This window comes from Typopeltis vanoorti, chromosome 16, assembly GCF_054136105.1.
Source record: "Typopeltis vanoorti isolate ZY-2024b chromosome 16, IOZ_Tvanoo_1.0, whole genome shotgun sequence".
Classification (NCBI taxonomy): Eukaryota; Metazoa; Arthropoda; class Arachnida; order Uropygi; family Thelyphonidae; genus Typopeltis; species Typopeltis vanoorti.
Genome location: NC_143564.1, coordinates 20732256 through 20759172, shown reverse-complemented (window position 1 = coordinate 20759172; position 26917 = coordinate 20732256). Strand labels below are relative to the sequence as shown.

The 26917-nt window shown below is 35.1% G+C and overlaps 1 protein-coding gene across 1 annotated transcript in view; it reads right to left on the bottom strand.

Annotated features, from left to right (window-relative positions):
• The window catches only part of Usp47 (ubiquitin specific protease 47), a 572957-nt gene that overhangs the window by 413741 nt on the left and 132299 nt on the right, over positions 1-26917 (bottom strand). Inside the window, exons 6-7 of the mRNA XM_090406134.1 lie at positions 18457-18553; positions 1435-1513 (exon numbers count right to left, since the gene is read on the bottom strand). Coding sequence (XP_090262260.1) covers positions 1435-1513; positions 18457-18553 — 176 coding nt within the window. The remainder of the gene's footprint in view (positions 1-1434; positions 1514-18456; positions 18554-26917) is intronic.

Below are 26917 nucleotides of genomic sequence, written 5' to 3'. Positions count from 1 at the left end.
CATATCCTGTACATCCCTTGAGGCTATATATCAGGAATTTGATGATGATATGATATATTTTTTTTCCCTTCCTCAGACTAATAACTGACTACATTAGTGATACTTTGATGTATACTGTGCACTGTTGTGATGTAACTTGTTTCTTTGTGTGTGTGTGTGTGTGTGTGTGTGTGTGTGTGTGTGTGTGTGTGTGTGTGTGTGTGTGTGTGTGTGTGTGTGTGTGTGTGTGTGTGTGTGTGCGTGTGTGTGTGTGTGTGTGTGTGTGCGTGTGTGCTTGCTTGCTATTTAGCAAGTGATAAATTTGGAAAATCATTTTTATCCTTAAATTTCAAACAACACTTTTAGCAACTAATAAAAGAGACAGCTAGGTGTATGATTTTAAAATGTTTTATCATTTAACTTTGAGAATTTCATGCTGTAAGTATAAGCTGAGAAGAGCATGATGTCAAACATAGGAAGCAACCTAAAATTCAGATGAGTGAAAATGCAGTTCAGAAAAAAACATGGCATGATAACTACTAGAAATTGGGAAAACCTCCAATACCAGAACAAATAAAGAATGTTGAAATCTAAAGATAAGCATTAACCTCCCTACCAGCCGAGGTAGATGAAATAGTGAGACCAAACTGCACTTCTTATCCATGTTATTCAGCGGGTGTTATAGAATCAGAATCGTATCCAGATTTAGCTGGACGTCTATAGATGTTATGGCTGGTTGGGGGGGGGGGGGGGGGTTAAGCAAGCAGAGACAAGAAATATCAGAAAAGGAAGAAGGTTTGGGAAGTAAGAGGCATGTCATGAGTTCTGAGGAAGCTGGGTAAAAATCATCAAGAAAAGTGAATTACCATTCATTCCAGTAATTGTTGAGATCAGCACATCTTTCATCTGCTTCATCTGAGATCCTTCATCTGCTGACCTATTGAAGGACTTAACAGGTTTTTTCACATAAGAGTTAAGACTGATTTTTATAGAACAGATGTATAAAATCTTTAAGAAGCTAAAAGATGCCTAGTCTTCTTGCTGATGGTTAGAATTTCCCTCGACTCATCTTGTAATTTAAACTTTGACTAGACTTAAATGCTTGTTGCTCATGCTTGGATAAAGGATTAAACAAAATATAATTTCTTGTCAAATATAATTTGCTTTGTAATCAAGTGAAAAAAAAAAACTTTCAACAACTCTTCCTGATCTACAGCATTTTACTAAAATGATATACTTTACTACTTGTATATGGAAAATGTGATTTCTGAATTGATGTGACCTTTTGTGCATTATGGGATACTAAAGCAACCAATGTGAAATCAGCAGCTTCTATATACAAATAGCTTACTTGACTAAAGGATTAAAATATGATTACATATAATTTTTTTCCATTTACATATAATTTAAAGTGATCTGTGTTTTTGATTAAAAGTACAAAATATCAACTCTTACTTGCAACTGTAAAAACAACCTCTGTAATTGATATGGAATACTTTTAATTCCTTCGTCTTCTGTGGTACTGAATTCCCACCTGCAATTTATTACAGATAAATATGATAAACTACATAAAAATTAAATGCAAGACTAATAGATATTTAATATGATACAAACTACACCAAAAGTGTCCAGACATCCTCATACCTCTGTGTTGCCTCGCCTGTATGATGCAGATACACTGCAACAATATAAGCATAGATATGTGGGCATTAGCAGTGTAGACATTCTTTGCCATCAGGATGAGTGGACAAAAAGAGCTGATTCCATTTGTATGTGGTATAACAGTCAGAACCCACAAGTTCAGTCCGAGAGATTTCTGCCACATTTCTGCTACTGTCAGCGAGGTTATTGTGAAGTGGAAACATGACGAAACCACCCAACCCCTCTCCCAAACTGGTAGCCCCAAGAAAATGACAAATGAACCAACAAACTCTCAAGCGTGTTATCATAGTAAATCATTAGTCAGCCTTAGCAACCATTGCAAACGACTTCCACATGAGCTCTGGAACAGATGTCAGTGACAGAACTATTTGCTGGGAGGTGCTTACCCTTGGGTTTCAGCCCTTGTTTACAATTGCCAATGCCCACTGTTATCTAGAATGGTGTAAGCACTTTCATTGGACTGTGATCAAAGGGCCCTTACTTTGTGAGTCCTGTTGAACAATGAATCATTGTATCTAGCAATCCAACTGACATGTCTGGACCTCGCAGATACTGATGAATAATACTTACAGAAATGTCTTGTATCAACCGTGAAATTGGAAGGCAGTAGCATAATGGTCTAGGGCCATTTTTCCTGGTTTGGGCTGGACCCATTGGTTTCTGTGTCTGGATCTTTAAACACTGAAACCCACCATGCCATTTTGGACATTTTGTTCGTCCTATACTGTGGCAACAGTTTGGAACATGCCCTTTCTTATATCAGCACGACAATGCACCTACTCACAAATTAAGGGCCCTAGCTCTGTGGTTCGAAGACATGGAGGTGGAAGAACTAAGCTGGCCAGCCCAAAACCCCAACCTCAACCCTACTGAACATCTCTGGGATGAGCTAGAGCGAAAGCTGTGTGCCAGACCTTCTTGCTCAACTAACACTTGTCAGCTGTTTCCCATACTACATTAAGAATGGAAACAAATTCCAGCAGCAATTTACCAGAACTTGGTGAAGAGCCTATCCCGAAGGGCTGTAATAACACCGAAAGAAGGTCCAACCTTGTATTGACAGCAACGCAGTAGCAATGGGAAATACAAACAGTTGCTGTCTGGACACTTTTGGCAGGCAACATGGTGTATATGATAGTAGAAACCATCAAAAATGTAAATTTTTAAATCAAGCTAGATTAGTTAATTTGGTAGATTCAAAAGCTTAAAATGATGCAATTAACAACTGCAGCAGTTATGGTAGAGGAAAAAAATAAAATATGACAATGAAATATATTTGACTAATTGTAACACAAAGGTTTTTTCTTCTCTAAAAAGAAACTTTAACTACCTGGATTTGTAGCTATCACATGAGAGAAAAGGTCTTTATCCTCTATTACAACAGGTCAGGTAACCAAAACTAAACTTCAACAAAAGATTATTCATTCAAAGCCAATACCTGACAAGGTTCTTTTATTTTTGATTGTCTAACTTAAGGTTTCCTTGTCCCATTCAGTTGCATTCATCTACTGTACCACTCAAATTCTGAAGAGCACTATAATCTCTTCAACTTTCTATCTCCCTAAACTATGACTATTGGCAGTCTAATTACCCCAACAGCAAAGTCATTTTCTTAGTTGACTTTAGCCCACCACTCTAATTGACTTTCCTTTTATAATTCCATTAACCAAGCTGGAAGAGATGCAGAAGTACTGCTTTAAGCAATAATCTAATGCAAATTGACCATCTACCAATAAGAATACCAGATAACAACCTTAATTTTTTTCTTAACCAGTTCTCTTTCCAAATATATCTCTCTTCTTGGCAACTCAGACTATAATCTTCCTCTTCTGTGAAGAAGATGAATGTTCTGTGAAGTTTTCTCTCTAAAGAACACCCATCACTCAGCCACTCTCTAGTCCTATGGAACCACAACAGTACCTCTGGGACTTCCACTCTTCCATTCCATTGTCAGACTACTGCTTCCACTCTACTGATCTAAACATTTGCTCTGAGCAAGTTGATGAAATTATCCTCACTGGAATGAAGGTCTTGATTCTGCACTCTATTCAAAATTCCTACTCACTATTCAAGCCATGGTTTAACAATGTGTGATAAGTCCAGGAAAAAACGTTTATCTCCAAGTAGCTTGAGACAAGAACTCCAATATTACTCTCAGATTACACTGAAGCATGCAACTAATATAAAACCACTATCAACAAATCCAAATCTGCATCTGGCCACTGCAGAGTCAAATAACTCACCTCTTGTACAAGTCGCAGCTATGCTGTCTGTTCCCTTGCAAGGCCCTGTGGTCTTTCACGAGAAAGAAATCACAAAGAATCATGAATAACACAGAAAGTCTTCTGGTGTCAACTCTCCTCAATTGTGCTGAAAGTTGGCTCTGACCTGTCCTACATCACTACACTCTTACATTTACCCCATTCAAACTATTGACCTCCTGTCATTTCAATTTTCTTCAAAATAATGGAGAGGGTCATCAACAGTACTTCACAACCTGGAAGCTCACCAGCTAATCAATGACTGCTAGTATGGATTCTAACACTAGATCTTCTTCTTAACCTATAGTGCATGGTAAACTGTTGGGGCACTATAAAGTCAGATGGTCTTGACAGAGCATTTGACAGGGGTATACCAATGAGGCATACTTTGCAAATCTGCACTTCTTTGTAATCAATTACTGCATGTCATGGCAAGTGTTATCCTCTCTTTAGACTTCCCAAATCACACTGGGTGTGCCAGGGTGACCAATATCCTGCACAATTCCTCCTGTTTACCTCACAGTGCATAAACAAACTGAGCTTCATAATCTTCTATAACACTGCATTAAATATAGATCTACCATCATGACATTCTTTGATACAAATGGTGATAACCTAATTCACCTTTCATGATACCAAAACAGAGTCCCACCTCCAACTCCTCCCCTTCTGAATAAAAAAATCTCAATTCACCTTCCCTTACCTTTGGTAATACAAACATCTCTCGCTCTCTCTCTTCTGAGATTTATTGTTTCAGGGTATAAATACATCAGATCACTTAAACTATGTCCTCAGTTTCTAAAAATTTTACCTGTCATACTTTTCACCCATTCAGTTACCAACTCTGTATAAATCTGAAATCTTCCCAACATTAGAATAGACTTCATGTTTTGAGAAGTGCTCCAAGGACTTCCCCAATGAAATGGCAGATCCATCATTCCTTCACTTTTTTTTTTCACAAAAGCTATTAAAACACGAGCAAAAGCTGCCCAACATCCTTCAGTCCGATTCAAACCCACTAAACCTACTTTTCATCTTTAATTTAATTTGCCTCTATTTTTTGGAACAGCCATACTCTCGAAGCACTTCAAGGCAAATACCAGTAGGTTCAATCTCCATTAACGCCTATCTCCACATGGCACCAATGTGCTACAGGTTCTGCAATCTGTCATATGTGGAAGTAATATAAAAAAGCATTTAAGGGCAAGTAATTTTTATCATAACTTTAAACTATTACTCAATATGCTATGGGAATTATTGTATTAATCTCCTCCATTTCCTTTCCTATATTATGTATAAGACATGTTATCAAACTCCATATAAAATATATACCTTCAACGAGTGAACAGGATAATACAGCAATCCCTCAATTAATGCATCTCCGATTAGTGCATTTTCAATTAGTGTGTCATTTTTTTTCTATAACCAAATGCAATTAATATGCCTCTAAAATTCGATTAGTGTACCTATATACATCTTAGAAATAAATGTTACAGATTTTAAAAATTATCTATCTATACATTTTTTATTACTATTTTAAAAAAGCACTCACCAGGATGAAATAATTTAGTTACAGATTGAAAACATTTTACAAAGTTATTTTTTAATGGCATACTACACTATTTCCACATACACTATGTTCGAAATTTACTGCCAAAATTTATGTTGCCCAGCTAATTACATAGCAGAATTTGCTGATCATATCTCATGCCTCCTTTGCAATTGTTTTCCTTACTTTTTTTATTTAAAATATTTTCCCAACCTTTAATCATGAGAGAAAGAATTAGTGAGCAAAAAAGTGGAAGTGTGAAAATGATTCGAAAAGTAATCTCATTGGAAGAAAAACTTGAAATAATAAAGAAAAATGAACAAGGCAAGTCTGGAGCAAAGATAGAACAAGAACACAAAATGGGAAAATCAACTATAAGAGCAATTTTAAACAAAGCTGCTGAATACAAAGAGAAAGGTAAGGCTGCTTCAAGTTCATCATGCATGTAGAGTACTGTGAATCAAAGTATTATAATGACTGAATTAGAGAGACGTCTTTCTACATGGATCGAAGATTGTAACCAAAAACGGATTGTGATAAGCGCTGACCTTATTAAATCAAAAGCATTAAGTCTCTTTGCAACCTTGAAAGAAAGCGAATCAATGATGCAAAAGAAGAATTTCACACTAGTGCTCGATAGTTTGAGCATTTCAAAAAGAGAAATAGCATACATAATGTTTGAATCACAGGCGAAGTTTCAAGTGCAGATAAGGATTTGGCCACAAATTATCCAGAGATTTTAAGAAAATTGTGGAAGAAATTTGCTTGAGTTTTTGCTTGAATCTATACAGCAGTTTTTGCGGGAAAAGGACATGTGATTCATTAGTTAGTGCTGTTTTTATCCCAGCTATATCTAATTGCCCTATTTCTTGAGAAATATATTACACAGCCTGTAAATGTCTCTGTACCTTATTCAGGGACATAATAAAGCTAATTGTTTTTCGTGCATCTGCAGTATAGTAGCTGTTGCGGAGGGCGCTTTGTTTACCGCAGGGAGGAGTTACTATTGCTCCAGTATTCATGTTGGGATGATAATAACTCGCAATTTGAGTAGAAGAATTCATACGTAATATAATTTAATATATATATATATATTTTTTTTTTTTTCTCCTCTATATATATATAATTTATTGAGGAAAAAAAAAATCAGAACTCGCTGGTGGACACAGGAAGTTAAAGAGGCAGTGAAGGAAAAGAAGAAAGCATATCCTGGCAAATAAGTCAGCTTGTGCTCTTAGAGAATACAGAGACAAATGCAAGAATGCTAAACACTGTGTAAAACTAGCTAAACAAAAGTCATGGGAGGACTTTGGCAAGAATATAGAAAATAAATATCAAAAAGGTGGCAAAATATTCTGGAGGTTGTTGAAGAAGCTTAGGAATGGAGGAAAGAGTGCTGTAAAAGGAATTAGAGATGATAAAGGTGACATGAAAACGGGAGAAAAAGATATCCTTGAAGTATGGAGTAATTACTTTGAAAAACTGCTAAATGAAACAAGCAGTGATGACAGCACAGTGGTAAAAAAACACTGACTAGGCATGCAGTCAGGAACACATATCCATACTTGAAGTAGAAAGAGCCATCAAAGGCTTGAAATGTTGAAAGGCAGCAGGAGTTGATGATATTCGACCAGAAATGCTGAAGTATGGTGGTATAAGAGTCTTACAGTGGCTGCACAGCACAGTTCAGAAAGCCTGGACAGATGGACGAATTCCCGATGATTGGAGTAGAGCTCTAATAGTACCCATATATAAAAAAGGGAAATAAAACTGAATGTGAGAATTACAGAGGTATTTCCCTACTGAGTGTTCCTGGCAAGATCTATGCAAGTATACTTGAGAAACGGTTGAGAAGAATTGTGGAAGAAAAGCTTGGTGAAGAACAAGCTGGATTCAGGCCAAATAGAGGCTGTCAGGATCAGATCTTCTCTTTATGACAAATAGTCGAGAAAGCATGGGAATATAACAAAGATCTGTATTTAAGTTTTGTCGATTTGGAAAAGGCATATGACAGGGTGCCAAGAGAGAGAGAGAGAGAAGCTATTCAATGCGCTACAGTTAAACAGAGCTGGGTCAGAAGTAAAACACTTGACCAAAGACTAGAGACAAAGACCGCAGATATGAGAGTCCTGAGAAAGATTAAAGCCGTGAACAGATGGCAATATCACATTAAAAACGAGGATATTAGGAAAGAACTTGACATTGTCAGCATTCAGGAATGCGTTAGCTGAGCTAATCTCAGGTGGTATGGTCCCTTAAACAGAATGGGCGAGGAAAGATTAGCAAAAGAAGTGTTCTCTGCCAGGTTGGCAGGAAAAACACCCAGAGGATGACCAAGATATAGGTGGATTGATACAGTACAAAGTGCCTTAGATAATAGAAATATAAGATCTGATAATGTTGGAGTCTTGACAAGTAACAGACTGATTTGGAGGAAAATTTTAGATAGGAAGTTAGTAATGATGTAATTTTTTTCATGTAGTACTATCATATCCTGTACACCCCTTGAGGATACGTGGCAGGAATTTGATGAAGATGATGATGATGATGATATATATACATTTAAATTAATTAGTTTTTTGTTAGTAATCATTCCATGCGTTAATGATGCATAGCCGAAAATTGCCACATGCTCCCTGAAGACCTTTCACTTGCCCCCGGAGGTATGCGTACCACACTTTGAGAAACACTAATTTAGAAGAAGCAGTAGTAAATTGTATATTTAGAGTAAGGAGGATTAATCAGGTACGAGTTAGATGGATGAGTAATATCATTAAACATGCAGCTGCAGAAGAAGAAAATGCTGTGGAAGGTACATAAAGAGAAAGGTGATGATCATGGCAAGGAATGGAAATTCTGATTATGAGAAGAAGAAGAAGCTGAGCAGGTCAAAGGAAATCCCAAAGAGTTCTTTCGTTATGTGGCAAGTAAGAAGAAGAATAACTATGGAAGATTAAACTTAATGACTGATGATGGTCACGAGGAGACAGAAGCGGATAACATAGTTGAGTTACTGAGTGACCACTTTGCAAGGATATATCATCCTAATGCTGTTGCTCGAATTTATGCAACAGAGGTCCATGTGGAATCCTGTGAATGAAATGCATTTGCAAAGTCACTTTCCTTTATCCAACTCAATTGTCACTTTATTACAAAAAAGTAAGCAGATTACTAAGTCAAGACTAACCCTTCACAAACCCATGTCCCCTGTAAAGTATCATATTCCTTTCCATGCAGTTTTGAATTCTGTCTTTTACTGACTTCTATGTTAGTAAAAGACAGAATTACTGTCTTTTTGTGATTTACTTCTTTTACTAACAGAGCAATGAAGTCCCCTTCATGCAGTGGATCTAAGAAAGTAAAAAGAAGCCAATCTGCCTTCTTTTTAATTTCTTCCACTGCATATGTGAGACTCCATGGCAGAAACTTCTGCCATGGAAAAATGGGTGCGTTATACATTTGGTGCATGTCATCTATCGAAAAATATGGTATTCAAAATATAAATGTATTATTCTACTCATTCTCAAAATCCATTTCATGCCTGATGTTGGCAATTTCCTCAACAACATTATCCATTTCATTTTTTAAATGAAATTCATAATGCCTCTAAAATTATTTGCACAATGTGGAAGAATGTGCATCCAGATGGCTCGCATATTGCTAGCAGTAATTTCATTCGACTTTGCAACTTTATAACCAAGCTGAGATTGCTCTGATTTGGCCAGAAAAGTCTTGGAAGGCATTTGCCTCAACAGTAGCCCTGCTACTGTTGAGGCAAATGTAACTGACCCAACGGTAGCCCTGCTACTGTTGGGTCAGAAGTAAAACACTTGACCAGAGACCGCAGATATGAGGGTCTCTAGAAAGATTAGAGGCGTGAACAGATGGCATCAACGGCAATATCATATTAAAAACGAGGATATTAGGAAAGAACTTGACATTGTCAGCATTCAGGAATGCGTTAGAAGAGCTAATCTCAGGTGGTATGGTCACTTAAACAGAATGAGCGAGGAAAGATTAGCAAAACAAGTGTTCTCTGCCAGGTTGGCAGGAAAACGACCCAGAGGAAGACCAAGATATAGGTGGATCAATACGGTACAAAGTGCCTTACACGATAGAAATATAAGATCTGATAATGTTGGAATCTTGACTAGTAACAGACTGATTTGGAGGAAAATTGTAGATAGGAAGTTAGTAATGATGTAATTTTTTCATGTAGTACTATCATATCCTGTACACCCCTTGAGGGTACATGGCAGGAATTTGATGATGATGATAAAGGTACTTGAAAATAATGAAAATATAAGAAGGGGTACATGGATATCTGAAGTTTGAGAAACACTGCTCTAGATCATCAAATCCCAACTGGTGGTATGCGTACCCTGCGAGAACGTGATGGGCCATTCACAGGTACACAAAAAATAATCAGTAATGGTTGAAAAATGGATTTAAGACTGTACCTTGTATCATTAGAGGCACTGAACAAAAGTGTCAGTATTTAAAAACAGCTATTTTAAAAACAATGGGTACAATTTATAGAAATGGGTTTAAAAGGGGTACACAAGTGGAAAAAGGTTGGAAACCACTGCTCTAGATGACCTTAACTATATCGCATGCACTATTAACATCCTTACCCTGCAGTGTTTTATGTCATGGTTATAATCACGTCCCTAAGCATGTTATAATCACCTGCCTTGTAGTTCCACATATATCCCTTATTAGAATATTCTTCATATTTTACAATCTCCCAAGTCAAGACTGCATGGTCACTTTCACCGATAGGAAGAAATATCCTATGACCAGGTCCTATACTCTCCTAATCCTCTCCAATACGCTGCCTTAAGTAATTATCTCTTAGCAGGTGTATTTCCTTTCTGCCATGTGATCTTTCTTCCTTCCAATCCATATCTCCATAGTTAAGTCCCCATAACAATCACTCAATCTCCACTCATTGTACTAATTTGCGTCAGCAAATTAGTACAACGAGTAGAGATCATCCCTGCAACCCTCTGACCCATAGCAGCAACCATCCATATATTGTCTTATGGCATTGATTTCACATTAAACAGCTTCAAATGAACAGCCACCCTTCCAACTGCCTCTTATTCTTTTTGGTTGCAATTCATCTGCTATCATCAGCAGTACTCCTTCCACCGATCTTAACTTCTCTATCCTCTCTGAAAATACAAAACCCTTCACATTCAATCCCTGTAACTACATCATCTGCTGTTAGCCAAGTCACACTAATGCCTATAACTGTTGGTGAGGTTGCACTAACCAATGCCAAAAACTCCTCCCTTTTGTTCCTGATACTTCTGCCATTAGTATATAGAAACTGCAACATCCCTTTAGTCCCCCCCCCACCTTTACTTTCTGAATTGACTAACCTATTCAATATTTTTGCTTGAGTGATTAGATTCCTCACTTGATCATTCTCACACTCACTCGCTTCATGGGTGCCTTCACACAAACTCACTTGCTTCCACCCAAATTGCTTAAGTTTCTCTAAATTTGCACTTCAGCACGCTTGGTAAACAAAGCTCTTTCCCCGACACTTAACACCAAAACCATTCAGATGCAGTTCATCCGCATTGTACAAATCCTTCTTTCCATCAAACAGAGACCATAGGTCCACAAATTCTACATCATTCCTTCTGCACAATCTACGTATAGGCTCATTGGCTATCAATGTCCTCCTCTTCAGTTCACCTCTATCGTAGCGTGGTAGGCGACTTACGATCTTCACCTTCTTGCTCTTCTGACAACTCCATTACATCCTCCCTCATAAAATACTTCTCGCCTCTCAAAATCATTGGTACCAACCAACACAATCATTTTCTTTGACTTACCTTTTTGCATCTGGATGGTGTGGCTAATACTGTGAAAACACTATTATATCATACTTTTGTTAAGTACCTCCCTTGATTAGTGAGTCTTCATACATAATTTTCTCCTTGACTTGTTTTTCTTGTTTGTTAGGTCAGTCTTTGGTATTCCTTCGGATCATCTGCTTCTTTCTTTTTTCAGTCCTGCTTAACTCGTGCCATTTCTGTAGTTTTTGAATTTTGTGCTTTTTTCTATGAAAGATAACATTTAATCATGCTAGTTCTTTATTGATATCCATTTTGTTCTGCTCTATTTCCACGGATGCACACTGAACATTAATAACGTCATTTTCCAACTTATTGTCAGTATTTGTTGAGTTCTCGTCACCTAACAGACACTCACTTTTAAAACACTTAATACATACTCTCTCTCTCTCCAGTTTCAATTTCCTTTCACATATTCTTTAATTTTCTCAATGAATACATTTCACATACACTGCACTGAATAATATTCACATCACCTGACAATGCAGTTTTTGCCACCATTGTTCATCGTGTTGGTGCCATGCTGACAATATCACAATAAAAATGTCATAAACATACTAAATGCTCTAAAAAATGAAAACGTACACTAATACACTATAATACTCTAATTTTCTGAGGAAAAAACATAATAAAACAGATAAAAATCAGTAATTTTACAAGAGAGCTAAATTACATGACCACTCGCAATATAACCTCAAACCTAGCTATTGTATCTCATACCAGATAGTTCGAATGAGTTGCCTTCTGCATCCGTGTCTTCCTGGATATACTTCTACTCTGTTTTGGCTTTCCACTATCATTAGCAAAACCCCTCCTCATATTCTGTTCACTTTGTCCTCTATGAAAATATTATATCCCTTGCACTTTATCCCTATAACTATATAATCCACAATCAACCAAGTTTCACTAATGCTTATAACTTTTTGCCAAGTTGAGCTAATTAGTGCCAAAAACTCTTTCTCCCTTATTCCAAATATTTCCAGCATTAATATGCATAAAATGCAATAGCTCTTTAATCCCATAACCTCCCTTATACCTTATGTTGATAATCTCACTAAAGTTAAGAACCTAGAGTGCTACATTCAGTATAATGTGATCACTCTCCCATTTACTCATTTCTAGGCTGCTTAAATCCACACATCTGAATTTCGCCTTAAACATTCTAGTTTTCTTTGACTGAACTTCTGAACTCTCATTCAACAATTTTTTCTCAAGATACTTAGCTCTAAATCCATTCAAATGTGCAAAGCATCTACCTTATATAAGTCCTTCCTTCCATCAAACTCACTCCACACATCCACAAACTCTAAACCATCCCCCCTGCACAAACTGCACACTAACTCATTCACAATCATAGCTCTTCATCTCAGCTTATCTCAATTATACCAAATGGCAGCTGACTCACTTTTGCTTTTTAACACATCTTATTTGATTGTGCCAGCAACTCTTTCATATCCTCTCACATACCAGATCATTAGACCAAAATAATAATCTCTTTAACCTTCCTCCTCTGCATCCTTAATTTTGGCTCCAGGGAAACATGATTTTGTCACATTCTCCTCAGGCACTCTTAGCTAAGCAAGGTATTGCCATATAAAATTCAATCTTATTCTACCCATTGTGCTCTTTCATACTCTACTTTCTATCCCTTTGCATTTCCTTCTTCTTTCAATTCCATGTCATACCACTTGCCAGATGTTATTGTAATCATTCAATCTCATGTTCTGTTGTGTAGAAGACTCCAAGTAAGTGCACTGTCCCTCTCATTATCACCTGGTCAATCTTCATTTACCATCATTACATTCTTACTGTCACATACTGCATGCATGCATGCTCACTTGCTTTAACACTTGGCTCGCAAAATCAACCTTACTTTTTAGCAATCACATTTTCTTGCAGTCCATTCTCCTCCTCACCACTATACTTCTTCTTCTTACTCTTCCAACTTCTGGCAACTGCTCTCAAAATACTTATGATATATGTACGAACCAGTTACATTCCCTTTCCACAAATCTTTCATTCTACAATGCAAATACATTCTACACACACTATAGCAAACAAAATCATGCATGTTGAAATTGTCCACTATTGTTCTATGCATTGGTGTCATGATGATGCACAATATGGTGTACTTATAACAATAATAAAAGTGTTTAAAAGCACATGCAGGATATCAGTCTTAAAATTCAGATATTACACAAATTAAAAATAAATGAATTAAATATTAAGTTAAGAAATTAGTAATGTAGTATTATTTTGTCAAGTTGTTAGTTGAACATTTGTTTCATTTTGTATGTTACAAGCAAGATGTTTTGGGTTGTTTTTATTTTTGACTAATGAAGTCTTGCTTAGATATAAAATAAATTTATTTAAATTAGATATCAGAGATTAATTATAATTTTGTATGAGCTGTAAAGTTTAGAAATGTTTGTGCTGTTTGTATCTACATAAACACTGTTTACAAAATACGTTGGCAATTACAAGTAACTATCATCATTTTCAAGCACAGTGCTGAAAAAAAATAATGACAGTGTACAACGATGGACTGAGTGGAAGTTGTGCCACTATATTTTCAAGCATGTGCAGAAGTTAAAAGAATGTTAACAGATGTTGCTAAACATTCAGTTGTTCACTGGGAGGGAGGACAGAGAACACAGTAAGAGGAGGATTGTGGAGTTTCTGTGTCCTCGATATATGAAGACTGAACAGAAATTAGAAGAAAATTAGTAGAAGAGTGAGAGAGGATATCTTTTAAAGAAGATAAGTGAAAAGTTTATGTAGTCAATCCATACAACATTCATTCAGCAGAAATTAAAAGAAACTGTATTGCTCTCCAGTTTGTATAGAAATGGGCCCAATAAAGTTTATATGGGATTCTCATTCTGAAGAAAGATTTGAAGCCATTGATATAGTTTCAATAATTTATTCAATAAGTATGTTGAACCTTTCATATAGAAAGTGAATTCATTCTATCAATTGTTGAAACTGTTGATATGGTTTAGTAGTCTGTTCAATGGGGGACATGTTGTTACTTTCATATAGAAAGTGAATTAAGTTATTGAAGTGTTTTGGATGAAGACAAGATCAGCATTCTATGATCCTATACATTGCTGTCATATAGGAAGCAGCTTTTGTGTTCATCTTTCTCCTGTGTGAACTCAAAATTCTAAGGCAAGGGATTAAAGTGAAGGTGGTTAAGTAATTAAAGTGCTTTTATTGTTGTGATCTGAAGAAAATACAGCATAGTTACAATAATTTTATGTTGTATATATGTTGCACACTTATTTTTGACTACTGAACTCTTGTTTAGATATAAAAATAAATTTATTTAAATCAGATATCAGAGATTATTTATAATTTTGTACGAGCTGTCAAGTTTAATCTATAAATTAAAGATTTTTATTTTGCTTATAACACGTTTGAAGACTCTTAATCTTTTAACCCATTAATCCTCTTAAGAGATTAATAATGGGTTAATTTAGAAGATGAGATATATATGTAGGTTCTAGGAAAATTCGGCATAGGAAAATTCAGAGCAAACGTTTCTGCCGTAAGACATTTTGCATTAATTTTTGTAAATAATCAATGGATGATAAAGGGTATCATAAAATCATTAAAAGGGCAAATCTTTATTAAAGTGAATGTCAGAATTTTCATAACATAATGAAATCATTTAAAAATTGTGCAAATTAAAAGAAATGCTGCATAAATAATTAACTTTTTGCTGTGGATCGTCAATTCAACAAATCCACCAGTAACATTACTCATTGGAAGAAATGCTAATGCTGTGAAACATTTAATTTTCGTGTTGAATTCAGCATCTGTTTGATAGCATAACTTCAAACCAATGGCAAAAACTTTGCGATAAAGATTTTGTGCCACATGAAATAAACAACCTGTTATAGTTGTCGATATAAATATGTTAGAAAAAGCGTTGACAATTACTTTCTCGAAGTCAACCATTAATGTTTCATGATCTAGCGAAACGTAAGCCCTTTAAGGTACTGAATAATCTGCTGTAAGTTAATTCTGATTTGCCAGGAAGCAAAGCAAAAAGCTGCCATGGAATCCTTAGGGTCTCATCAGTCCGAAGCCTGGATAAAGGAAGAGGGTCGGTCAGATGAGTGTCGATGCTCTGACCATAAAGAAAAAATACAACTGTTATCTTATGCCTATATGATCAACAGCTACAACATGCTGGCTCAGATGGCGCCTAGATTAACAAGATCTGCAATAGTAATCGAGCGATCGGGGTTGGATCGAAAAGTGGGATAGCGAAAGGAAAAGAAACTGAAACTAAAAGAACAATTATCCATGGAATGTATGGACACTTTGGATGGCAGGAAAACTAGAATTACTTCACAAGGAAATGAAGAGATATTGGTGTGATATACTAAGACTGGAGGAGTTGCAATGGACATCAGCAGGAAAGATAAATAGCTGCGAAGTCATATGGTCATGGCATGACACCAAGCATGAAGCAGGAGTTAGTTTCCTTCTTAACAAAAAAGCTAGAAAGACACTCTTAGGCTACAAACCAGTCAATGAATGAATTGCAGCAGCAAAATTTCAAGCAAAACCATTTAATATATCAATAGTCCAGATATATGCACCTACATCTGAGAGCACAGAAGATATTGACTTATTCTACAATGATCTGACAGGGAAAATAGAAACAATACCAAAGCAAGATGTACTAATTATTGAAGGAGATTGGAATGCCAAAGTCAGAATATATAATGATGGTTGGGAAAGAGTCATGGGAAAATATGGTTTTGGAGAAAGAAATGATCAAGGTGAAAAAATATTAGAATTTGCTGTGGACCACGTAATGATGATCTGTAATACAAAATTCAAGCAAAAGGAGTGTAGAAAATGGACGTGGTGATCAAATGATGGGAAAACCAAGATCATGATTGATATGATTACGATTAAAAGAAGATGAATAACATCAGTACAGCAGTGTCGAACTTTTCAAGGAGCAGATATAGACTCGGATCATAGTTTAGTGATTGCAAACATCAAGTTGAAATTAAAAACAAAATATAAATTCCATCATCAGAAACGAAGAGATACAGTAACAATATGTGAAACAGAAATAGGAAGAAGCTACAGAACAGTGTTAGAGAAGAAACTTAAAAGTGTGGACAAAGAAAAAAAAATTTGAATCTAAGAGTGAAAGGAGTAATGAAGGCAATAGAAGATGCAGTTGAAGAAACAGTACCAGAAGAAGAGAGGATCAAGAAGAAATGGATTAGACAAGAAACACTGAAACTAGTACAGGAGAAAGGAATGTTGAAGATAAGAAGGGATACATCAGAACAAATAGAGGAGCAATATAAAAGAAAATGCAATGAGGTGGAAAAAACAGTCAACTCCCCCAATGCCATAATATAGAACAGTACTATGGAAAGCATAAAACTAGTGAGGTGTATAAAATGATTAGAACCATTAATAGAAGGTGGCAGCCAAAACAGACCACAGTTAAAGATGAAAAAGGCAAAGTATTGATAAATAAAGATAAAATTGTACAGCGATGGACAAAATACTGTAGTGGGTTATATGGGAGAAAAAAAAAAAAAAAAAAAACTAGATTTAGATAGCATCGGGAAACTGACTGAAGAATTGAAGCAGATATCACCACCTCATCAATTCAACAAATCCATCAGTAACATCGCCCATTGGTTTGAAGTTATGCTATCAAACAGATGCTAACTTCAAAATGAAAATTAAATATTTCACAGCATTAGCATTTCTTCTGATGAGCGATATTACTGATGGATTTGTTGAATTGATGATCTGCAGCAAAAAAGTTAATTATTTACACAGCATCTCTTTTAATTTTCACAATTTTTAAATGATTTCATTATGTTATGTATCGCTGACATTCACCTTAATAAAGATTTGCCTTTTTTTGCCTATTAATGATTTTATAATACCCTTAATCATCCATTGATTATTTACAAAACTTAATGCAAAATGTCTTACGGTGAAAATGTTTACACCAAATTTTCTGGTCACGATATATGTGATATCCCTGGATTCAAATCTATATGCAAGTTGGATATGGAGTTTCATATCAGGTATTTTCTTTTTTTATTTTAAAGGTAAGAGTTAACCCACTCAGAGTGGAGAGAGTAATTTGCTAAGCATAAAACTTGAAAAGGATTATATATACTCCTTCCCCAAGCATGCACACACACACACTCAAACAAACAAACCAATGCTCAAAAATAATAATCCAGGAAATGAATCAATTATGACTAAATATATTCAGAAACTACTTATGTTTTGGCTCCAAAAATCTCAACATGTAACCCCTTATGGCAAAATTTTCTTTAGCAAATAAATTGAATGATTATTGTTTTTGTTTCACAAAATTCTTATTGCTTAGACCAGTGGTTTTCAAACTATGAGGTGCATCCCACTGGAGGGGAGGGGATAATCCTTAATGGGAGAAGCAAAGCAATGATCAACATTATTGTTTATTTTTATTAAATATTTTTATATGTTTTTATTGTCATTAATATTCTAAAGTTAGGAATTTAAAAGTCGTAAGTTTTAAAGTAAATATTTCTGTGTGCTATATTTCAAACTAAAAAGACACACTTTTAGTTAGGTTTGAAGTATAATTGTGTACTATCAAAAAACTGTAAGAACATCTTAGTTTTACAAGCATAAAAGACATGTAAAGAAAGCTATAGGTTAATAATGTTTCATGAAAAGTGTAGAGGACATGAGAGGTATTTAAAGGAATGGGGGGGGGGGTGAATCTCACCCTCATCTTTTCACATCAGTTATATATCTCAGATTTGGTAAATTAACAATTAAAATAGTTAATTTCTTTTCATTTGTAAAAACATGTTGCAGTTTACTCAATGATTGATCCCCCTTTTAAGGAATTAAAAAGTGACAATTCAGAGATTGGTCAACATTATTTTATCCAGGAAAAACAGGCCTGTTGGATGGTTAAAGCAATTCAATCTCTGTAATTTATTCAGAGTACACAGGTTAAAAGAAACAGTGGAATTTGTTTATTCAATTTACTAATAAAATACAAGATTTCTTTAACAGTAAGAACTGCACAAATTTATTAAAAATAAATAAATGTTTTCATATATAAATTCACAGTTACCTGTACATTGCATTTCTAAACTCAGGAGTCATATAAAGTGTCTGAAGCAAACTGTTAAGATAACAAGTCATAGCTTGGTTTACCAGCCCAACATAACCTTAAAGAAAAGGATTAAACAGTTTTATTTTAAACTGCATGTGTACATAATAATAATAATCTGAAATATCACCAAAAAAATTAAAAAATAATAAAAAAATACGGTTGTTATAACATTTATCATATCTTATAAATCATATGATGATCATTTCAAAATGATACAGTAAAGAATGGTACTACAGTTCTGCACACTTAATGTGTGTATATGATATAGTAGATTGAGAAAAAACATTGTGCTCAGTTTTTGTTTCTGATATTCTTATTCCACAAAACAAATATCAAAAAGAAAGAAGAATCTAACTCAGGTCAAATATTGTGCGATGATGAAAATTCACGAGGCCACCTGTTTCACATGGAGTATCTAGTTATAAGGTAAAGCATGGATGGTTTACTCACTCCCCCCTTGTATATTCCTGACATGAAATCTCCAGACAACCTAATATAACATGTAAATTTTGTCTAAATAATAAAACCATCAAAAGGGATAAAACTGAACATACCCCACAAAAAAAAGATGCATATTTCACAAGCCAAACAGGGGTAGAATCATTGGATTTTCACACACACATACAGAACCTTACCATTTAAGTTGCTTTAGGTCAAAACTGAGCAAGGTATATTTATAAAGAAGGCTTACCAAATATGCTTGCCAAATTGCAAGTGATAAGTAGATTTTGGCAGCTGGTGAGTAGCTGCAAACTAGACAAAATGGAATACTTTTTATTTAATAAAAAATAACTTACTAATCAAAATCTTTTTAAAAACTTTCAGAAAACCAAATGCAGTAATACTAAACACATTATGGAACGCCTACCGACTTAATGGGACATATAATTTTAAAAAAATGTGGGGGGGGGGGAGGATTCACGCAAGTTTATTTTTTGTTCAGTAAGTCAAATTATGCAAAATATTTCTTGGATAATTTGATGAGTTCTGTTTACAAAGGAGAGGAGTGGAGTAACTAACTTCAGCTATGGAAACTTATAAAAACTACAGATATAGATACCATCTACTTATATAAAAAAAGTACCCTGAAAACTTAAACTGCTTTCAAAAAAAGGACATAACCATCAATCTATTTAAGCAGTTTTCTCATCTTTATATGACTTAATTTTTTTACACCAATAATCAAAACTTTTGTATTTATCATGTAACAAAGTATTATTAGCTAAACATACATTGTCTAAGTACCCCAAATCCCAGCATAACTGATTTCTAAAGACCCACCAATTAAGAAGTGAAAATTAACAAATAGGGTTAGGAATTGTTTTATTTTAATAAAAAAGATATAATTAGAGAGAGGGGGAAAAATCAAAAATGTTCATTAACAAGTCATGAACCTGAGACTTATGTTACAGACCGTAGCACAATATGCTGAAGTCAGCAATTTTCATTAATTTTGATTACATTACTTGTGCTGTGAATCAGTCATGAGTTACTGAAATACCAGGTGATTATAAAACAACGTCAAGTGTTCAGAGCCCTCTAGTGAGTAATGTATTGGACAAAACACACCAATATTTTGTAGACGTACACAGTGGAACATGAGGAAAGTACCAAAAGTCGCCAACAGGGGAAATTTTGGTGCTGTTTACTGAGTAAAATGCATTAATTTGCATTATCGCGTTTCTAGTGAGCAATCATGCAATAAAAGGAAAGCCTGTGAGATTTCTTATCATTCGTAGACGAACTGCTTTTCGATGCCTCTTACCTTACGTGAGCGTGCTTTGTTAGTCAAACTCTATTATCAGTGGAACAATAATGCCAGTGCTTGTCTTCATGATTTTTGGCATATGAAAAATTTACAAAAAGAACTGATTAGCGTAACAAACTTATGAAAACTGATTTGGCGATTTGAAACTACTGGAACTCTAGCAGTAGGGGGGATGCAAACCAATCAATCACCAACAAGTTGAACAAGTTGCAACTGCTATTGTGGAACAGGAGATGACAAATGTGCAGGGTACCAGCAGTGCACGAGCAATATCCCGGCAAACGGATATCGTATACACAACGGTGTGGAAAATCCTACATCAGATGTTGAAGTTTTACACCTATAAAATCAGTCATGTTCAAGAATTGCGCCCTGGTGATGCGACCACACGAATCGACTTATCTTTGAGATTCTTAGCGCGCATGGAAGTGGATGATGCATAGCCGTGTCAGATTTAATGGAGTGACGAAGGCAACTTTTATTTGAACGCAAATATATTAACACATGCAACTGTCGCATTTGGGCTGCAACTAATCCGCACATGTCTGCAGATGCCTATCCACTCGCCCAAAGTCACAGTGTGGTGCAGATTTATGGCATCTTTTATCATCGGTCCATACTTTTACGAGGAAAATCACCAAAATGGAGTAGTGACCTGTTCCGTCAATGCTAACAGGTATGCCAATATGCTACAGAACTTTGTGGTTCCACAACTGCAGCAAAGGACTTCAGGTACAGCGTGTTTTGCGACAACATTTCTCTGACAGAAGAAGCATTAGTCGTGCATTTCCCATGCCATGGCCACCGAGATCGCCTGATCTCAATCCTTGTGACTGTGGGGATTTCTTAAAAGCATTGTGTATCAAGGACATGTACCCGATATTCCAACTTTGAAAGATCGAATAACATTACACGTGAGACAAATCATTTCCAATATGTTGCAAGCCACTGTGGAAAATGTCGTGTACCGTATGCAGTTCCTGGAACATCAGAATGGTGGTCATATTGAACCTCATTTGTAATTAACAATAAATGTCATGAAATTGATGTGTGCTGTCTCTCATTTGCCATTTAGTCATTCATTAGTCACACCTACTAAAATTAATTTGGCAGCACCAAAATTTCCCCTGTTGGCGACTTTTGGTACTTTTTTTTTGTCATTAAATCGAATCCCCATGTTCCACTGTGTACGTCTACCGAATATTGGTGTGTTTCGTCGAATACATTACTCGCTAGAGGGCTCTGAACACTTGACGTTATTTTATAATCATCCAGTATTTAATAATTTCACTGTGCAGTAAAGCTGTGTGCGCATGTGAAAATAATTAGCAAAGAGTAGGGTATGGGATGACACTAATAGTTATTTTATCCTGGACAGCAAATTAGCACTAGCCATTAATATGATATAATGCAATTTGAAATTTTTCCACATTGAATTTTGGAATGTCAATAGTTTCACAATTTTCAAGGAAATGTCATGCTTGTAACAAATTTATGGGATTTAATAAACTGCTTCAGCTGACAGTACATCTATAAAAAAAAAATAAAATAAAAAAAACAGACAAAGAATATCAAAAGTCAAGGCATGACCTTTAAGAAGCTTTAACCCATACTTGGCTAATGTACAGTGATCATAAATTCTGTTTTGATTTAAAACTTGAAACATAAGTAGATGACACAAGAACAGAATTTAATAATGGATGACACTTACACCAAATTATTTATTTAATATTTGAAGATTTTTTTTACTAAGTTTCATAGCCATTATCAAAACAGTTAAAAAGAGACATATATAAAATGAACACTTAAATTGCTTGAATTCAAATAAATAAACTTTAAATAAATTAATTTTTTTTTCTTTATTTTTTTATGAAGCACATGAATGAGGAATGTTATTCAGGATGACTACTCAAAAATTAGAAAATTTAAGAAAATCATTTTCATTGAGATTGGGATTGTGAATGTATGCCTCACAACTTTCTGTATATGATTTTTCCAGATGAAAATAACTGTTCCATAGGACACAAAAGGGCTAACTGACAAACGTGGCTAGCTAAACCAGATTTATTGGATTCCTGAAGTAAAATATACTCCTAAAGTTCCTCAAGACAAATCTGAGCAGAACGGTCAGTCTGCTCATAATAACAAAGCCACAAGAACAAGGGATCCTATAAACTCTAGGATAAGAGAGAAAAGGATATTTGTCTTTTGGAGAGATAGGAAGGAATTTAGTTAAGAACTGGATGGAAAGAAATGAAGAAGAAGTCTTTCAATTTTCTCTCACAGTCCTTTAACATATGAAACCAAAATTCTAGAAACTTCTTCTTGAGGAGAATTAGAGTGACGGCCATAATAATTAATCATTTTATCAATTTTTTTTGCATTATAACCAGTAGAGATGCAAGTAATTCTGATAACTGATGGTTCATTATTTAAAAGAGAGTGAGATGAACAGATCTTAGAGTTCTGTGAACTAAAGATTTAATCATACCATATTTCCAAAAGGGGTGAATGAAATTGAAGTAGCAGTAATGTATTTATCAGTATGAGGTGGTTTTCTGTATACAGAGAACAGTAGACTGACATTAGGTTGACACAGAATGAGAACATTCAGAAAAGAAAGATAATTGTCATCTTCTACTTCAAGTATAAATTTAATTCTAAGGTTTACTGAATTAATTTTTCTCAAGATATTCATGGGGATCAGACATGGAAGAGTTCCATACAGTAAAAACATCATCAATATATCTGTACCAAATGGGTAGTTTAGGTGAAAAAATGTTGAAAATATATTATACAACATATTTCATAAAATTTGATAGAACTCATATTGTCATGCACTTGTAATTTCAATGTTGTTCTTTTTGTGTTTATCATTTTCAACTGAATTGATAATAGCCATGAAACCTAGCCAAAAATTGTACATATATTAAATAAATAATTTAATGTTGGTGTCACCCATTATTTAATTTTATTCTTATAACTAGTGGGGCTATGCCCACCTGGCGCCTATGGCACCCCCCCCCCCCGAGTTCCAGACTGGTAGGCCAGTTCTCCTTGAATTCCGATGACTCGAAAGCCCCCCCCCCCCCGCGTCAAACCCCGCTGAGTTCCAGTCTGGTAGGCCGGTTCTCCTTGAATTCTGAAGACTCGAAAGGGGGGGGGTTCTGCCCCTGATGCCCAAACCCCCGAGTTCCGGGCTGGTAGGAGGTTCTCCTTGAATTCTGATGACTCGAATTTTGAAGACTCGACACTCGGGGTAGCCCCTGAGTTTCAAAATGTTTCAACAAACTGACATAAAAAGGCTTATTTTATATATATAGAGTAGATTTTGCTTTATCTAATTTTGCCACTGGAAATGGTCTGACTAACACCAAAACTGAAATGACTTGGAAAATTTTAATTAAAACAGATCTCAAATTCTACCCAGCCAATGTGGAATTTTACAAATCAGCTTGAATTGTTTTACCAAATTTTTCCAATAAAATCAATACCATACCAGTGAAACCAAAACTGAGATCAGTGGGGATATTTATATAATACTTCCATGGAGTCCCATGACTCAATGCCAAAGGCCTCTCTAAACTATAAAACGCTGTGATCCACTGCTTACACTACATCATCTACTGCCAACTACACAAAAGTTTTGTATGCTAATATATATATATATAATTTTTATATGCTAACAGTAGATGTTCTCTGATCAGACCGAACTGTTTTGCAGGAAGAAAATGTTGCTTCTCCACATGACTGGTTAATTCATCTTCAACTGAAAAAATAAATCCAAAAAGATTTCAAACCAGATGGCAGCAGTGACAACATCATATTAAAGACGAGGATATTAGAAAAGAACATGACATTGTTAGCATCCAGGAATGTGTTAGCAGAGCTAATCTCAGGTGGTATGGTCACTTAAACAGAATGGAAGAGCAAAGATCAGCAAAACAAGTGTTCTCTATCAGGTTGGCAGCAAAAAAGGCCCAGAAGAAGACCAAGATATAGGTGGATTGATACAGTATAAAGTGCCTTATAAGAAAGAAATATAAGATCTGATAATGTTGGAGTCTTGACAGGTAAGAGATTGATTTGGAGAAAAACAGTAGATAGGAAGTTAGTAAGAAGTTAGTAATGATGTTAGTTTTTCATGTAGTACTATAACATCCTGCACACACCTTTTGAGGATGCATGTCAGGAATTGATGATGATGAAAGATTCCTTGCAAATTGTGATGAGAACTGAACACATTCTTGTGAAGGGCATATGTCAAAATTCACTCATCAAGAATTCTATACAATCCCTGAAAAAGGTCAATATAACCTTCTGATATTCTAGCTTCCACAGCATCTCTCTCTACACTAAAATCAGAGAAGAATGATTCAAATCTCTCAGACAAATTTTTCAACTGGTTTACACTGCACTGCCAGTTCAGCCTGGGTAGATCACACTCTTCATTTTTATCGAGAAATATAGCAAGGTTAGTAAAATTAATCAAATCATCCTTCTGAGATTGAGCAAGAATATTCACCTTTAACTTCAATATGATTATATAGTATATTGATGATCACAGTCCTCTGGTGTTACACTTAATGTAGTGAAACGAAGGTCTCTGACCTTCATTTCACCAATCTTGATGTGTATATTTATGGATATCTTTTTTTTCTGAAAAATGTGTTTGTGATTTTCATCATCATCATCAAATTCCTGCCATGTACCCTCAAGGGGTGTACAGGATATGATAGTACTACATGAAAAATTTACATCATTACTAACTTCCTATCTACAATTTTCCTCCAAATCAGTCTGTTACTTGCCAAGACTCGAACATTATCAGATCTTATATTTCTATTGTCTAAGGCACTTTTTACTGTATCAATCCATCTATATCTTGGTCTTCCTCTGGGTCATTTTCCTGCCAACCTGGCAGAGAACACCTGTTTCACTAATCTTTCCTCGCCAATTCTGTTTAAATGTCCATACCACCTGAGATTAGCTCTGCTAATTCATTCCTGGATGCTGACAATGCCGAGTTCTTTCCTAATATCCTCATTTTTAATATGATATTGCCATTGATGCCATCTGTTCATGCTCCTAATCTTTCTCAGGACTCTCATATCTGCAGTCTCTACTCTTTGGTCAAGTGTTTTATTTCTGACCCAGCACTCAGATCCATAAGTTAAAACTGGTTTGAACACTGTCTTGTATAGTGCTAATTTAGTGTTTTGGCTAATTTCTTTCTTATTCGATATAAATTTATTCATTTGACTTCCTACCATACCAGCTTTGTTGATTCTGTTATCTATTTCCATATTTAATTTACCATCTTCACTAAAAATCGTGACTAAGTAGCTGAAATGTTTTACTTGTTCCATAGGTTCTCCATTCACAATGCAGTTGACATTTTCAATGATTCTGCTTATTTTCATTGTCTTGTTATTGCTGACCTTCATACCATATCTATTACAACAGTTATTCAATTTAGTCAAGGAATCTTGCAGACTTGTAGCGGATTTATTTAGAAGTATAACATCGTCTGCATAAAGCAAAGAGCTGACATTAACATCTGCAATTTTGATATCAGGTTTAATACCACTTTCCTTCATAATGTGATCCATATAGATCAGGGGTGTCAATAACGTTGATCGTGATCTACGGGTAGATCGCATAATGCTTTTGGGTTGATAGCAAATTTATTTTGTCTCAATTTTTGAGACAAAACTCAATATCTGAATACGAAAAAGCAAATAAATAATATTAACCTATTTATGAAATAATAATTTATATTATGGTTCTATTTAAAATTTACGTTAATTAAAAAATGAAAATAATATTTTTTGTATAATAATTCCAGTTTATAATTCAATTATATTAAATTGAATTTTATTTCAAAAATTTCAATAGAAAAATTACAAATATTAGTCAAAAATATTTAAATGTCCCTCTATGAGACTTTTGTTGTGGAGTGTACTTGGAAATGCATGTGCCCTCATAGATACGCCCACTTTGGATTTTTGTTCGCTTTGATGCACTGTTCAAACTCGGTTGTTCATTTTGAGCTAGTGCTCTACTACAAGTTTAAAATTTGAAGTTTAAAGTGTTTTAATATAATTTAAAATTGTACCATCATGACTACTATGAAAAAAGCAAAGACATATCACTATCATCATGAGTGGGAACATGATTATTTCTTTATTATGATCAAAGACAAATGTTCCTGTTTGATTTGCAATGGAAGTATTTCTCTGCTGTAAAAAGGGAATTTGGAAAGACACTTTAAATCGGTGCACAGCAGCTATGAAACGGCATATCCACATAACAATGATTTACAAAAAGTCAAAATTCAAGAACTGAAGAAAAGTTAGTCATCATCATAGCAGTTATGTTTCATTAAAATAATATCAAACTCAGAGACAACAACAACTGCATTGTTAAGAGTGAGCCATATTCTTGCCAAACCTTTAGTGATGGCGCAATTTTTAAAAAAGCATTTCTTCAAGTAGCTGAATCGTTGTTTTGTAATTTTGAAAATAATTCAGAAATAGTTGCTGCTATCAACGACATACAGTTATCACGAAATACAGTTGCAAAACGAGTAGAAGAAATAAATTCGAAACTAAAAGAGCAACTAATGCAGGATATTAAGGATTGTCAGGC